Source organism: Peromyscus eremicus, chromosome 12 (assembly GCF_949786415.1).
Source record: "Peromyscus eremicus chromosome 12, PerEre_H2_v1, whole genome shotgun sequence".
Classification (NCBI taxonomy): domain Eukaryota; kingdom Metazoa; phylum Chordata; class Mammalia; order Rodentia; family Cricetidae; genus Peromyscus; species Peromyscus eremicus.
This window is the reverse complement of record NC_081428.1, coordinates 59,677,282-59,692,896: the sequence shown is the minus strand read 5'-3', so window position 1 is coordinate 59,692,896 and position 15,615 is coordinate 59,677,282. Positions and strand designations below refer to the sequence as shown.

Sequence of the window (15,615 nt, the reverse complement as noted above, 5' to 3'; positions counted from 1 at the left end):
CAGAACTGAGGAGTACTAAGGATGCAACACAGAGGGGTCTGCTGCTATGAGGAAAACAGGGAAGCCCTCCTCGAGCATTTGGAGAATGTGGGGACACTTCAATCCAAAGCAGAGAGTAGGGTCTCGGCTCCTGTTACTAACAGTACCTTCTCAACTCTAGTCAAATCTGAGGGAAGGCAGCTCTAGAAATAATCCAGTAGGTATAACAGGATCTAACAACTCAAGGATTGCCCCACACACACACTCCTCCAAAGAAAAACCAAACAACCCACTTCAGACCTCCAGAGCAGGGTTTCTGTTTTCCTTATATCTCCTCACAGATGGCACCCAAGCAACCGGGCATCCACAAATCTCTTTGTTCTTAGTGGTAGTACTCTGAGAACCAGAGACCAGAGGAAGGCCTGGGGTCTGGTCTCGGTGGCTGTGATGTACCAGGACTTTGACTCCATGGGCAAAGAGTAAAGACTTCAATTTTCATGCCAGCCATCAACCAGCACAATACTACAAAGAGCAACACTTTGGCCACGCCATTGCTGACACCCGTACCAGAGACCAGATCAGATCGGCTCCATACAGAGAGCAGGGAAAACCAACAAGCATGCTGGGGCTCCATCTTTCTCCTGCCCCCACAACGACCAGCCGCATGAGCACCTCTTTGTACCCAGGCCCTGTTCTGAAGAGAAGTGATAAACATGTGGGAGGTGGGGATCCATGCAATTGAATAGTTAAATCCCCACGAAGCATTAATTCAGAACAGACTAGCTGAGAAAAGATTATTATAAAGTACTATTATAAAGCAAACAAAAAAATGGGTACAAACATATGAATTAGCTCCACTTTAGGAAATACTGAGAGCTACATTTTCTTTGCCTATCTGAGTAATAAGAAGTAAGTGTGTAACTAAGCCACACTGCTACCCAGCAGAAAGAAAGTCTCAGCTGCTCTCAACAGGCCGACCAGCCATTCTCTCCTATGAGCATTTCTTGCTAAAGCAAACAGAACATATCACGAAACATTTCACTCCATCTCCACTGCTGCCAATTTCCTACCAGACATGAAAAAATGCAGTCCTTGAGTGTAGAACAAGCTGTCACTCTTACCCAAGTCCCCTAGCTCAGCTTTCAACCCACACTCAGAACCAAAGGAGACCCCAGAGAAGAGCTGACAAAATCCCTTCTTAGGGAGTCAGCAATTTTGTTTTTCCAAAGTATTTTCCTTCAACCACCTAACTTTATCCCATACTATTCCTATGAGGTATAGCAGGGAAATACGGTGACCTCTTTTTTCAGATGAGGAAAGAGGGGTCCCATCTGTAAAAACAGGAATATGAACCGGCTTGGCCAGCTCACAAAGCTATTTAGTGGTGGGGAGGAGTGGAGACCAGGGTCTCCTGAATCACATCCCTGGATGATCCTCGCCAAAGGCGGACAATTACATTTGCATGTACACTCGGATAGTTTAGCAGCGTTAACATGCACTGCAGCCCACAAAACATGTGTGCCTTTGGGGGGCTAATTTTGACTGAGAACCTGGCTCTTAATTTACTGAATGCACACAGTAAAAGAGGCCAGAGGGAGCTTCCACCACCTCTGTCACTAACAAAGCATCCTTAAACATACCACAGGAAGTTATCTTTGGACAACAAGGACAGGTTGTTCCCCTCTCTTCTGAAGATAAAAGCAGAAGAAATATCCAGAACCCACAGTATTCCTAGTCACCTTTGAAAAGGATCAAAAAAAGAAAAAAAAAATGAGTGGCCCTTCTTAGTATGGTTTGAACTAAATAGCGTCCCAGAAAAGAAAAGAAAAAAAAAAAAAAACACACAAGTCCATGGAAAATCTGGGTTATGAATGTCTATCCTCAGGAGAATGGTAACTACAATATAACACACAACAAAATGTAATATAGCTCTTAAAACAAAGCACAAAAAAACAAAAAACAAAAACAAAAACAAATAAAGCAATGCTGGGCAGTGGTGGCGCACACCTTTAATCCCAGCACTCGGGAGGCAGAGGCAGGCGGATCTCTACGAGTTCGAGGCCAGCCTGGGCTACAGAGTGAGTTCTAGGAAAGGCTCCAAAGCTACACAGAGAAACCCTGTCTCGAAAAACTGAAAAAAAAATTAAGCAGAAATGGATGTACTGACATGGAAAACTGTCTATGACTATAAAGTGATAAGAACAATTTGCAAAACATCAGACATAGTACGGTGCTTTTTTTTTTATATAAAAGAGAGCCATGTATTTATGTAAACACATATCTATATGTGCAACCCAGAACATCTATCTGTTAGATTCATCAAAGCATTATAGGGGAAGAGATCATATGCCCTGTATATTAGTTCTATATAAATATTTTTATGACAATCAATATCGATATATTTACCTTTTCACACAACCGAGGAGTCGTCTGTGTTCCTACCCTCACACAAACATCATTTGGCCCATGACTGTCTTACTTTGTACAATGAATATATGTGTACTAGTGTATTTTACATTTAAATCAAGTGGAAAAAATGATTTTGTTCACAAAAAGTCTAACTGCCAGTCCACAATTTGTTTTTCATCTTATGTCAATAATCAAAAGCAAATGATGAAGCTAAAGAACAAAAGAAATATCTCAAGTTAGCAAACAAGGGTTCTCTGGGAAGTTGGGATTATAGTAGCTTTTGTATCCTCTACATTGCATTGTATTGTCTAATTGCTCTACAGTAAGCAACAGGAGAGTAACAGTGATGCTGCAAACATCTCTGAGATATGAAACATTGTCTTGTCTAAATGCTCTACAGTAAGCAATCTTAGAATAACAGTGATACTGCAAACATCCCCAAGATACGAAAACCTAAGTGTTCTATAAAGGGATACCTTAAGACTGACCTTTCTAAATGAACCTTATCTTCCTATTTAATTTGTTTAACTTAATGACAGTAAAAACATATTGTATGAATTAATGCATCCATGAAATCCCCTTTCTGGTTGATCTCTGGTCATTTTCCTGCTAATCCAAGACCATTAACTATTCAAGGACAAGAACCAATGAGCTGTTTAGCATGTTTAGCAGCTCTCTCAGCAACTGGTGGAAGAACACTAGTCACTCGCTCAGTACTGACAAGTGGGCCCATTTGCACATTTGCGCTTTCCTACTGGGGTTTTCAAAAAAAAAAAAATAGAATGCATCTCTATTTACTTTTCCAGTGCTTATGAAATTTGTGGATATTTATAACCAAGTGTTACAAAGGATCCCCTCTGACTAATTCAGACTCAACAAATAGCTACATTCCAGTGTTGATTTTACCAGTCTTTTTGTTTAAGGTAGAATTGCCTGTCCACAAAAATGACTTTTACTTCCTTTGCACAGTATTGAGTAACTCCCAAATGGCATACACACCAATAATTAGCTTTGAAAAAAGAAAAAAAAATCAGGCTAACAAATAATAGTTAAGCAACTATTATCCGTGAGGCACTCAGCTGAGTGTTGAAAATAAAGAAAAGTCCAAAGCAAAATGGATACACAGTACTGCTACAGAATACAGACATGAACATTTTCCAAGCTAAGACCTCCAGAAGGTTTCAGAACCATCAGTCTCTATAAGGATTTGTGATAACACTGGTGTCCAAACAAGTCTCCTATATACCTTATTCCCACTCCAGACTTCTTGTCCAAAACACCAACAAGAGACACAGGAATCCTATTTTCATTCCCAACTCAGAACTCACAGAATTGATCAGCTGCAGAACCCTGGAATACTGGTCCACTCTGACCTCACTGGAGAGATCATCTGTTTATGCAATTCTCATTCATTCTCCAGAGAATATGCCCAGTCTGGTCCCTCTCTTCCCAAGCCCCAGTGTCTCTCGGTGCTGGATCTTGGTTCTCATGCACAAAGACAGCTCAGGTCTGCTTAATAACAGCTCTAGCCTCTGGCCAGGAAACCACCCAGACTTCCACATATCCACAGAAGTGGTCGCCATCCCTTCCAGAGTTAGTCTCTTTGCCCAGGAATCTCATCCTTTTCTGGCTGCTATGGAAGTTGACACCCATCCTGATACCCTCTCCACAGGCATTCTACCTTTTAACATGTTCAGGACCTACCACTGTCTCCTCCTGTGTCTTTTTCAAATATTCAAAGGTTTTCTACTTTCAAAAGAAATTTAAAAAAGACCACCTCAGTAGACCTGATAACCCATTAAAATATTTCACTAAAGTTTATATGTGCACATAAAATCACACATATAAGTCTAAAATTTCACACACTTGTAATTAAAAAATATATAATACTACAAAGTGCTCCCAAAAATGTCCTTCTGGTACCATTTAAGTTTTTCCTTTGCTCTCACCACCAGACTCCCTGAATGGCTGACCTGTAGTCACTGTGTTCATTTTTACCATCTTCTCATCCATTTAAACCCAGGTGACCCCTGTTCAGTGAACCCTCTCCACACACATCCAGGTGAGGCTGCGGATCCCCTGCACTGCCACACATGATGCGCCATCATCCCAGAAACTGTACTGATCCAACACTTGCTCAGGCATCTCCTTAGGCCCCAGTATCTGAGCCTGCCTTGTGCCTGTGTGCTGGGTTACCGGGAAGAGGCTGGGAATCGTGAGCTTTCCCTCTTGTCTAAAGCTGTGGCATGATTCCAACGGAGCATCTTCAATAGCCACAATCCCGACAGGGAGTCCTGCCAATCTCCTGCTCCAACTGTTGATGAGCAGCTCCTCCTTGCCCTCACCCTCCTTTCCAGAACAGTAAGTAGACAGAGATGGAAACCCCACAGGAGCTCTAGACCCCTCCCTTTCAGCCCCCTTTGTCACATCCAATTAACCATCTGTCAGCCTCCAAGACCCCTTCTAGGCTCACTGTCCAGCTGCCAACTCAATACTATGTGCCTGCCACCCCCTCCCCATGATGCTAACTGTCCCTGGATTGTGGGGCAAGAGTGTAAAAAGTGGAGATTTTAACCACAGCCCTTGTCCCTGCATGTTGTGCCTGAAATAAATGCAACACCACATTTAAAAATAATATCCCTACCTACCTCTACACAGTAGAGGAAGGAAAGAAAGAGAGATACAGGAAGGGCAGGAAGGAGGGAGGAAAAGAAGGAGAAAAGGAGAGAGGAGGGGAGGGAGAGGGAAGGAGAGAGGAAGGAGGGAGGGAAGGAGGGGCCTACTAAATGTCACAATATTCATAATTTGGAATATAAAGGGATTCATCTGACCAGCAATACAATAATATTATATATGTAATATAGTCAAACTAGTCATACATATAACCATGTTATATTGCTAGCAACATGACTATTTATAATGTGACTGTAATTGTCAAATGTTCTATATACCCACAAACAGAGTTAGAGGGAGCACTTTGAGGACAACAACAAGGGTGTGACATATTCCTTCTTGTGTGTGGAGTACTGCTGTGATCCCTGCTCTGCATCTGCTTCCTTCTAGGTAGCCTGGGCCTTTAGGAAACTGGAACATCATGAAACAGACACCAGCTCTGATTGGTCTCATCCCCTGGTGGCCAGGGCCCAACCCACCTACAGGAGGCTACCCAGAGACCTAGCCTGAGTCAACTCCCATTCTGCTCTCCTTACTCCCCAATCCACCACTTGCCTCGCAGGCTCATTTTCCATAGAAGGTGATTCTGCAGAGCTCACTAGCGTAGCGCAGATCCACTTCAGGAGTGCTAATTTTGGATCTCCAGGCCTTGCATCCCAGTTTTTCTGTACAAGGGCCTCAGAGGGTCACTTCATCCAGACCACCCACTTCAGAGATTACTCATCCCTGACCCCTGCAAGAGAGAGAGATTCTTTATACAGGAACTGTTGACCAGGCACCTTGTGTCCTTGGGTCCTGGCTAACCAGTGACTTTACTGAGGTCTGCCTTCCTTCTGGTCCCTAAGAAAGAAGCATCCTCCTGTGGACCCAGGAGACCCCTCAGCTGATCTTTAGGTCCACCCCTTCATGCTGAAGCTGGGGATTTAGCTGAGTGATAGAGAGTGCTTGTCCAGAACACCTGAGGCTCTTAGTTAGAGGCCACACAACACAAAACCTACCCCGGCTCACCCAGGATCTTTCTCCATCAATTTCTCTTCTCTTTTCCCAAATACTCACTCTCTACCTCTGGTGTGCCTTCTCCCTCTTCCTCACCCCAGGTAGTCACATATCTTCCTTACCTAAAATAAGCCTCCCCTCATGTCTGTTCCCATCTCCAACTACGTCACTATTTTTAACCTTCCCTTCGCAGCCAAACCTTTCCAAAGAGTCATCTCTATGCACTCCCACTACTTCCTCCCAGCCACTCGCTCTCCATTCCCCTTGCCATTTTAATTCCACCTCCCCAGCCAGGATTGAAACTCACTTCACAAGTCACCACTGGTCTGTCTCCCTGGCTGCAGAATCAGCCCCATTTCCTTCAGCCTCCCGGCACCATCAAGCTCCGCGGATCACCTGCTTTTCCTCTAAGCATTGCTCTTCTGGTTCTCTTCCAGCCCGTCACTCCAATCTGCAGTTCTGCCCTTAAGTCTGTGTAAGCTTTTCATTTATTATCTCATCTATTCTGATAGCTCCAGCCACAACTTCTTTCAGATACCTCCCAAATCTATATTTCCGACTCTGGCCTCCCTCCAAGGCTCCAGACTCCCTTCGATATTCGCCTACTGACTCAACACTTCCTTTAGCTATGCACTGACACCTGAAATGTAACATGTCCCAAGCAATTTCTCCAAATCCTCCCTCTCCTCCTGGTCCTCACAGCTGCTTCCTCTCCTCCCAACTCCTGGTTTTCACCAAGGGTACCTCTATCCCCCACCATCCAGTCACTGAGCCTCTAAGCTTTTTCCAACCTCCTTGACACCTCTACATCCGACTTGTCAGGTCCTGTAGGCTCAACCTCCACAAAGTCACCTTCTTCCCATGTCCACCCCAGTGTTTCAAGTTCAGACCCTCCTATGATACCACAGTGATCTATCTATCTTTCCCCAACCCGAAGCCTCTTTCTCCATTTTGAGAGAAACCCCACAGGGCTCTCAGATTCACGTTCCTCATCACACCACTGCCCGTGTTCAGAGAAATCCACAAACTCCCCCAAACAACCGTAGAAAGATCCAAGTCATTGACCTTTCATTCAAAACATCCATGCTTTAATTCATGAATTAAAACATTCAGTCAATCAATGTGGTCCCCACCCACTTCGCAGTCTCAATTCCCATTGACCCTCTACCTGCATCCTCTGGGTCACAAAGACTGGACGACGAGTGTTGCCAATCGAGCATGAATGATCATGTCCCCTACTCACTGTTCAGCCCGGGAATGCAACACTGCCCAGATTTCCCTCCAAATCCTTCCTCCCAGCTGAAGACAGACCCACTCCCATAACCGTACAGATCATCCACCACTTTTCACTGCTTTGCTTGTTTATTCCTGGTACCCATGTTCCCTAGCAAGTACCTGGCTCATTTCTAATAATGCTATGGGGGCGGGAGGGGAGGAGACAAAGCTAATTCTCCAAGTAGCTTCTTCACTTTCCTGAATGAATGCCTCTGTCCTCCCAGCAGATACTTTCTGTTCCCTCGCTCCTCAGCAGACACGATTTCAAGCGGCTCTATTGATCCAACAACTCTATGGCTGTCAGTCATTTCTTAGTTATTTTACTGCCAGCCATCTACACAAAGGGGAGGCAGGAAGAGTGTGAACTACAGAGAAGGGACCGACTCTCCGCAACCACCTGAGGCTCAGCAGAAGCAAGCCAGCCTGCTCTCACCAGGCTTCAGCCAGTGGCATGGGGCCATGTGGCTCAGGGCCTGGGAAGGGGCTGCAGGGGGCTCGTACACTTACTCCTCTGTGCACGAGTTAAAAACAGAAGTGCCCTGACCTGTTGTAATAGGATGGCCCACGCAGTCCCCTTGGGGAGGAAGAATGATTAGGATCATCTCTCCTCCCCGACTGAACGATCCTGTGGAGGTGAGATTAAATAAGATACTACTTGTCGGAAAAGGCACTTAGAGAAACAGAATGCTCCATTTGAAATAACTATCTGCAGGTATTTAGATAGCATTGTGCAACTTCTAAAGACCTTTTACTGTATCTTATTTGAATCTCTCAACAATTCTATAAGGGAACGGGGGGCTGAAGAGATTATTATCCCCTTCCTATGTAGATGTCAAAGTCACGCGTACACGTCATTCAGTAAGTAGGGAGCAAAAGGGAGTATCGCCTTCCTGCTCTCACGCATGACCTTCCTTCACAGACTTTTTCTCCCCTTTCAGCCCATTAAGTCCGAGTGCTCCCAGAGGGAGTATATTTATATTTACATCCATTTCCCTTCCTGCTCTATAGTCTTTCCTTTAATGGTTTTATATACTTCCACAGTGTATGACTGCAGCAGACACTCAATACGGATTTGTCAAACAAGTGACTGAAGGGAGGAGCCCTGAGACCCAGAGTCGGCCTTCTGAACCACGGGCAGGCGAGGTTCCTTGGGCAGGCAGGCGAGGCTCCTTGCCTCCCTCCTGCTGTCTGGCACCCTCCTGCAATAGAAGAAACTCTACCCAGCAGCCTTGCAGAGGTACCCACTGCATAACTAAAACAGCAGGAACAATACCCCGCCAACAGTAAACTCTTCTTCTACATAAGCTTCTGAAACTGTAAAACAAGCTTTATTAGTCCCATTTTTTCAGAATTCCTGCAGATGAGCATTAGCAAGTAATTTACCCAAGAGCAAACCCCTAGTTAGTGCTGCGCTTATCTGATCCTAGGCGCACAGTTTTCTAGCTAGTCCAGGGTTCCCCCGTCAGTACTGTTGACAGGTTTTGATCGGGTAATTCTTTCCTGTGCACTGTAAGGTATTTAGTAGCACTCTGGCGCTGTCTACCAACTAGACACCTACAGCAAACTGTTCCATGAGTTGTGCCAAACCCTCCCCGCCAAAAAAAAGTCTCCAGATATTGTCAAATGTTCTCTGGGATGGGGGGGCAGGATTACTCCTGTGCTATCCCTATATGGCCCAACTCTAAATATAAAAGCCAAGTGCAACCAGGAGGAACTCTGAAAAGTATTTGTTCTCAAAAGTCTAAGGAGAACCCCTACTTCATTTGCTCTGGGTCAGAGATTCACAAGCAGGAAGTTTTCATACTTGTAACATCATTTATTTCTGTAGCTCTAGTTCATCCCAATACCTCCTCTCTTCCCGTACAGGACTATCACATACAGCTGGACAGAACTGCCAAGAACCATCTCACTGGCAGCCAATAATCCAAGGATGAAGTCCGGCCTCCACAACCTTACAGAGGTAGACCTGGATGCCATCAATATATTCCGAAATAGATTAATGTAGACATCACCTACCGAAAATACAATATCCTCTCTCCAGAAACACAAAGCGCTCTCAATACTCCTCCAGAAGTTCCTGAACAAGGGTATGACTAAACGTCCAACTCATGACTGATGGAAGCAAGAGAGAATTTAAAAGATACAATAAGCCTTGAGCTGAGTAACACAAGGTCAGGTCATCTTGGAAGAAGGAATCTAAATTGCGAAAATTCCTCCAAAAGGACTCCACTGTAGGTAAGTCTGTAGGGCATTTTCTTGATTGATGATAGATGTGGGAGGGCCCAGCCCGCTGTGGGTGGTACCACCTCTGGGCAGGCAGTGCCAGCCAGCTCGGAGAAGGTGGTTCCTGGGGTGTACTAACAAACTGAGCAAGCCAGGAGGAGCAAATCAGTAAGCACTCTTCTATGGCCTCTGCCTCAGTTCTGCCTCCAAGTTCCTTCCCTGTCCTGACTTTCCCTCAGTGATGGACTGTGTTTGGGACGATAAGCTGACATCAACCCTTTCGTCCCCAAGCTGCTCTTGGTCATGGTGTTCTAGCACAGCCACAGAAACTCTAACTAAGACACTGGGCATCATGGTTACCTTGTGACGTGTCAAGAGTAATGACAAAGGTGAGAGAATGTCTCCCTCTCAGGTACCGGGCAATGTACAGACTGTGTACTGACATTCACTCAAAGAACTGCATACGGAGTATGTTGTTATTTCAGAGCCTTCCTTTTCTATGATGGGAACTGACAGTGTTTTGTTTTCCTTATACAGACAGGCTGGAGTTGTTATCTAAGTCTGAGAAACGACGCAGTGAGTGGCACATACCATTGCCTACTGTCAACAACTGCTTACGTTTGGACCGTGTTTGTTCTATCTCTAAAGGAGATGGGATTTTTGATGGATTGTAAAATATTTTCAAGACTTTATACTTACCTCCAAAAATAAATCATTTCAACGGGGAAGCAGGTCCTACATATAGGAAAAGGCTAAGCAATAATACAGTATCACCGATGCAGTGAGAAGAATACAGATATTAGGGGTTTTACAGAGGTAGTCATAAACTGCAAACACTCTCCAAAGAGGCCGAACACAAATCTTGAAGAATGTGTTGGATTTGGAGGCTGTGGAGTGGGACGGGGATGGATCAATAAGAGTCAAGATGCTCTAAGACAGTGGGACGGGAAGCTGGCTGGAACAGTATGGACTTGACCCACAGGTACCAGGGAGTTACTGCAGGTTTCCTATTCCAGATAGTAACGTGGTAAAAAGAGTGTTTCGGGAAGTGATGTAAGCCCCAGGGACAGTGTAGAGAGGGGACAGATTTTGAAGGAGGAGAAGGGGGCTGTGAAAGGAGTCCATGGAGGACTAGCCTGAGGCAGTCACCCTGAGGATGAGCAACAGGCTAAGTATGTAGGACTATGCAACAAGGCCTGTTAGAGGAGAGAAATTCCCCCGAATGAACTAACGCCAAGATTTTAAACATGACTGGGAAAGAAAAGATGCCACTTACAGAATTGAGGAAGTGAAGAAGAGAAGGTGGTCTGGGGAGTTGGAAACACAAACAGAGCCGAGCTGAGCTTGGCCAAAGCTCAGTTGAAAGTATCTTTCCAGTTGGAATGTCTGGATGCAGAAGCCAAAGTTCAACAGAAGGTTGAACACAGAACATCCCTCACATCAACTTCTTTTCATGTTTCCTAGCCTTCTGCCTTTGCACTTTAAAGAAAGAGATTCCTCTTTGGCTCCCCAAAGCTAAGCTCTGAGTTGTGTTATGGCTCCTACTCTTCTGTCTCACCTCTGCGCTCCCACGCAGCCATCCTAGAGTCTTCTGTGTTTCCTCTCCACAGCTCACTCTCTGTCATCCCAAACCACCCATGACAAAAACCCCAAACACCTTTCCCAACACTAGTGTCCCACCCTGTCTCTTCCTGATAAACTACAAGTGACTGTGTCCTGCTTGCCACCCCAACTGCCCACCCTGAGTGCCCCTTCTGATCCTGTGCCTCCAAAGTCAGCTCCCAGGGTTTCATTTTTCTATTGCTCCTACTCCGCCTGTCTGCACCATCAGCGCATCAGAGCTCACAGAGACTCCCTGGGGTCTCCAGGATCCAGACTCCTTTCTGCCATTTCCAAAATAAGACCTCTTTGCCCTTCTTCCTCCACCTCCTCCGTCTGGAAGCTTCAAGTACACCAAGTCTTCCAAATCAGCACGCCCGCTCCTCCCCATGCCTTGAGTCCACATATCCAACTCCAAAATGACTCCATTTAGATGTCCACATCCAGTTCTTCATCTATAAACATACAAAAAGCATCTGCCTACTGTCCTCAACCAGACCACATCAGCCAGCTGGGACACTGTCCATCCTTGGGTGTCAGTAAGTCTTGGCATTTCTACCTCTAATAATGTCTCTCAGAGTCAGCCCTGGCTCCCCATCCCTTCTGCCATCAATACAGGGCAAGCTCCCAGCCTCCATCTCAGCTGCAGATGACCTCTGCATCTCCCTACATCTTACCTTTATTTTTTTTCACTTCATCAATAAAATTTCCCCCAGACTAATCTTCCCAAACACGACTTTCTTTATGATGTGTCCTTGCTCAAACACTGGCAATGAGTCCCTAGTTCCCTTGAATCAAATCCAAACTCCTCTTCAGAAGGTTTTAGACTCCCTTATTTGTTTCTATTATACTTAGCCAACCCTGTTCCCGTCCTTACTAACCCACCCTTTCCCCTTAGTCAACCCAGGCTCCCCAGAAACCCAACCTTTTTATCTTTGCTCAATCTCCCTGCCCCCTCTTCAAAGACCATCCTAGGCTCCACATTCTCTAGTTCTGGTGACTCTTTAACATACAGCATCCTAACCTTTAGCAATGAATTAATTAGCAATCTGTAAGTTCTTGAGGACAGAAATCACTTTGAATATTTCTCCTGTGTCCCACAGCAGAAGATTCCTAGTAGGTGTTTAAAAAGTCCTTGTGGGTTAATAGTCCCATCCAGTCCTAAGCTTTCCTAGCTCCTTTTGCTGCCTTACAACCATGACCAGTAAAAAAAAGTTTAAATTAAAATTTAAAAAAAAAAAACAGCAACATACTTTCTCAGGCTTGAAACAGAATTCTTAGGAAGACAATCAGGACTTTGCCCATCCATACTATACTGTAGGATAGTGTGTGGGAGTGGAGCGGGTTCTATACCCTTGTAAGTGCAAAGAAGTAAGATTTGGAGAATCTCATCTAATCAGTTGGTCACGAGAACTAAAAACTCCAAACAATCAGAAAGCAGGTAAGTAAAACAAGTAAACTGACTACATTATTTAAATCATGCCTAATTAGAGACATAGTATGCCAGAGTTTTGACAAAGTAATTGCCAGTCTGGTCTTTGTACATGCAAATTTTTTCACCAGAAAGAAGGGGATAATTCTGGTGGTGGAAACTTTGAACAATCTGTTTGATGGTGTCTTGGTTGTTCAGTTGAGTACATTTATAATTCAGCCAGCCAACCAGGTACAGAGCCATGTTCCACAGAAGACATGAATCAAAAAATGAGAAGGTTCAGAAACATGGTCTTTCCAGGCTTAAGAATCTCCAGCGCTGGCCTCTGCTCTGCCTGCAGGTAGGGTGCTGGTCAGGGAGCAGAGCAGAGGGCCATGGGGCAGGAAGGCACTAATCTAGACTCCCCCTTTAGCAGCTTGTCACGGGTCATCAATCATTTGCAGGTTTGTGTATGAAGGGTTTAGACTGTCTGAGTCTAAGTGCACATGGGGTCTAGCCTCCCTCCCCCCGCCATTACCTCCTTGAAGCAAACAAGGCTGCCCTGTCAAAGGACATCACCGCCATAGGAAACTGACCCGGCCCACTTCTTACCCCGTGGTTTGAAACCAGCCTAGACAATGTAACCTAAGAGTTGCTTTTGAACGGCCCTGGGCAAAGTAATAAACTAACACATCTCTAGAATTAGAAGCTACAAAATTAAATGCCTATCCAAAAAGAGGACAAGAGGAGGGGAAGAGAAAAGGAAGAAGAGGAAGAGGAGAGGTGAGGAGAGGAAGATTATGAATTCATACACACAGTGGTTTGTTTTTTCCCCAGAGGTTCAAAAAAAAAAAAAAATACAGCTGCTTGGCCAGGCTGGGATGCAGGTGGGGTCTGGTGGACCTCCTGGTGAGTGCCTGGATGTCACTAAGTTTTCAGAGCCTTCCCCTAGATTCAGGGCTATAAACTCTGAGTCAGGCACCTCTTTAGAATCCCTGCTTTGCTTTTTAAGAGAGGAGCGAGGACCAGAAGAGAAAGGAGGGGCAGGGAAGGCGGAAAGTGAAAACGCTGACTCCAGGGAGGGGAGAGGAGGGGGGAGGGCAGGCTGAGCCCTGGAAGCAGGAAAGGATGACAGGAGCCTCTTCCCCTTTCCCAGACCCTGGCATCAACTCCTGTCCTCCAGCTCTTTCCTCTCCAGGCCAATTAGAGGTGACCATATGGGCCAATTAAGTCTTGACTTCCAAAGCCACAAGTTCCCCCACAAAGAGCCCTACTCCCTTCCTCAGAGTGGACCTCCAGCGTAAAGCAACAGCGTTCAGAAACAAATGGATGTGAAGCCTCCAGAGCTAACCTGACCCCTGACCCCCACCAGTTCATGTCCTCTGATCCAACTTTCCCAAAGGGAGGGCAGATGCGTGGGGCATCCATAACTTATCAGAGTCTTTGGGACAAAGATTCCAGACAAAATGGTTGCAGACGTGTGGGGGAGCTGAGGAACTGCACGACGGAGCTGCAGGAAGCTACAGGTACAGGAGAGATGGGGACTCCTTGGTGATGATGAGACGTTTGAAACAGGGCTACAGGTGGTAGGAGATGAGGGTGATTAGTGTGTGTTCTGGTGAAGGGACGGTGGAGCCAGCGAACAAGAGCCGCGGTAGACCTACTGCATGTTGCGAGGTGCAGAGGCGCAAAGCGCTGGAAAACCAACCCAGGCTCCACGCGCCGCAGGCAAGCAAAGATTTGGTGGGTGTGTATTGAGAAGGACGCTAGCTAACTCAGACTTCCAGAAATAAGCGATTCTTAGGTAAAACTCATCGGTTCCCCGTGCTGGAGAAAGGACTAAGGAGCAGGTCCAAGGTGCCCACGGTCCTCCCAGACGGTTGAAAGTCCCAGAAGCACACGCACCCGGCACGATCTCTAGTCGTCTGACTCCTGCCTGTCAGTCTGCAGCCTGAGCGCCTCGCGACCCCTGCTGCCCCTCTATGCACATTAGGGCCCCGGGCCCTGGAGGGAAGAAGGGGCACCGACCTCGGGCGACCCCGGAGCCCCGCAGACAGGCACCGTGGGAGTGGGGAGCAGAGGGAGGGGCCGGGACACCGGGAGCTGGAAGCGGCGCGCTGCAAAGTGATCCAAGATCGCCCGGAGAAGGCGGCCCGAGAGGACCGCCTCCCGCCTCCCCAACACAGACTCCCGCAACTGGGGTGAACGCCGAGGGGCGCCCAGCCCCCCACGCCCTCCCCAAAACGCAGCCAGCACGGCCAGAACAACGTGAACCTCCACAACTCCAGCCCCGACGACCTCGGGGGGCCGCCTCCGACTCGCACGCCCCAGCGGCAGCCTACCGTCCCCAAACTTGTCCGAGACGCCGCGTCCGAGGCGGCCGCCCTCACCCCCAGCCCCAGGAGCCCTGCCTGACCTTACCTGTCCGGAAAAAGGCGTCCACGTCCGAGTCGGCGGCTCCCCCTTCCTCCGCTGCCCCCTCCGGGGGGTTCATGACTGGGGGAGGGCGTCCGCGGGCAGCCGGGCGCCGGCGAAGCCTGGGGCCGAGGGCGGCGCGGCGCCCGGGGGGCGGAGGGCGCGGTGGCCGTGGCCACTGAGCCGGTGGCCGCGGGGCTCCGGGCGCGGGGCGGGGGGCTGCTGCGGGGGGGAGCGCCGAGCCACCTTAGGCGGCGGCGCGCGGCGGGCTGGGGGCGCCTGCCGCCGGTTCCCCCATGGTCCCCTTCCCCGGGGCGCTGGCCGCCTGCTGTCTGGCCCGGGCCGGGGGGTCCCCGCTGCCTGCGCGCCCGCGGTGCCCGGCAGCGGCAGCTGGCTCTCCTCGCCCGTCCGCCTGTCTCTATTGTTCAGCCCCGCTCGGCTCTCTCCTCTTTATTTTTCCTCCTCCCTCCCACCCTCCCTGTCTCCCTACCTCCTCCCTCCCTCGCTCTGCTCTCTCTCTCTCCCTCTCTCTCTCTCTCTTGCTACCTCCCTCCCGGCTCCCTGGCTGGCTGGCGAGCTCTCGGGCTCCCCCTCTGGCTCCCGCCGCCGCGGCTCCCGTGGCTCCTCCCGGACTC

At 47.7% G+C, this 15,615-nt stretch overlaps 1 protein-coding gene across 2 annotated transcripts in view; it reads right to left on the bottom strand.

Moving 5' to 3' along the window:
• Positions 1-15,067, bottom strand: part of Kalrn (kalirin RhoGEF kinase) — a 604,693-nt gene extending 589,626 nt beyond the window's left edge. For both annotated transcript variants that reach the window (XM_059277711.1, XM_059277712.1), the window contains exon 1: positions 14,987-15,067. In XM_059277711.1, the coding sequence (XP_059133694.1) occupies positions 14,987-15,059 (73 nt within the window). In that variant the 5' untranslated portion in view covers positions 15,060-15,067. The remainder of the gene's footprint in view (positions 1-14,986) is intronic.
• Positions 15,068-15,615: the final 548 nt, after the last annotated feature.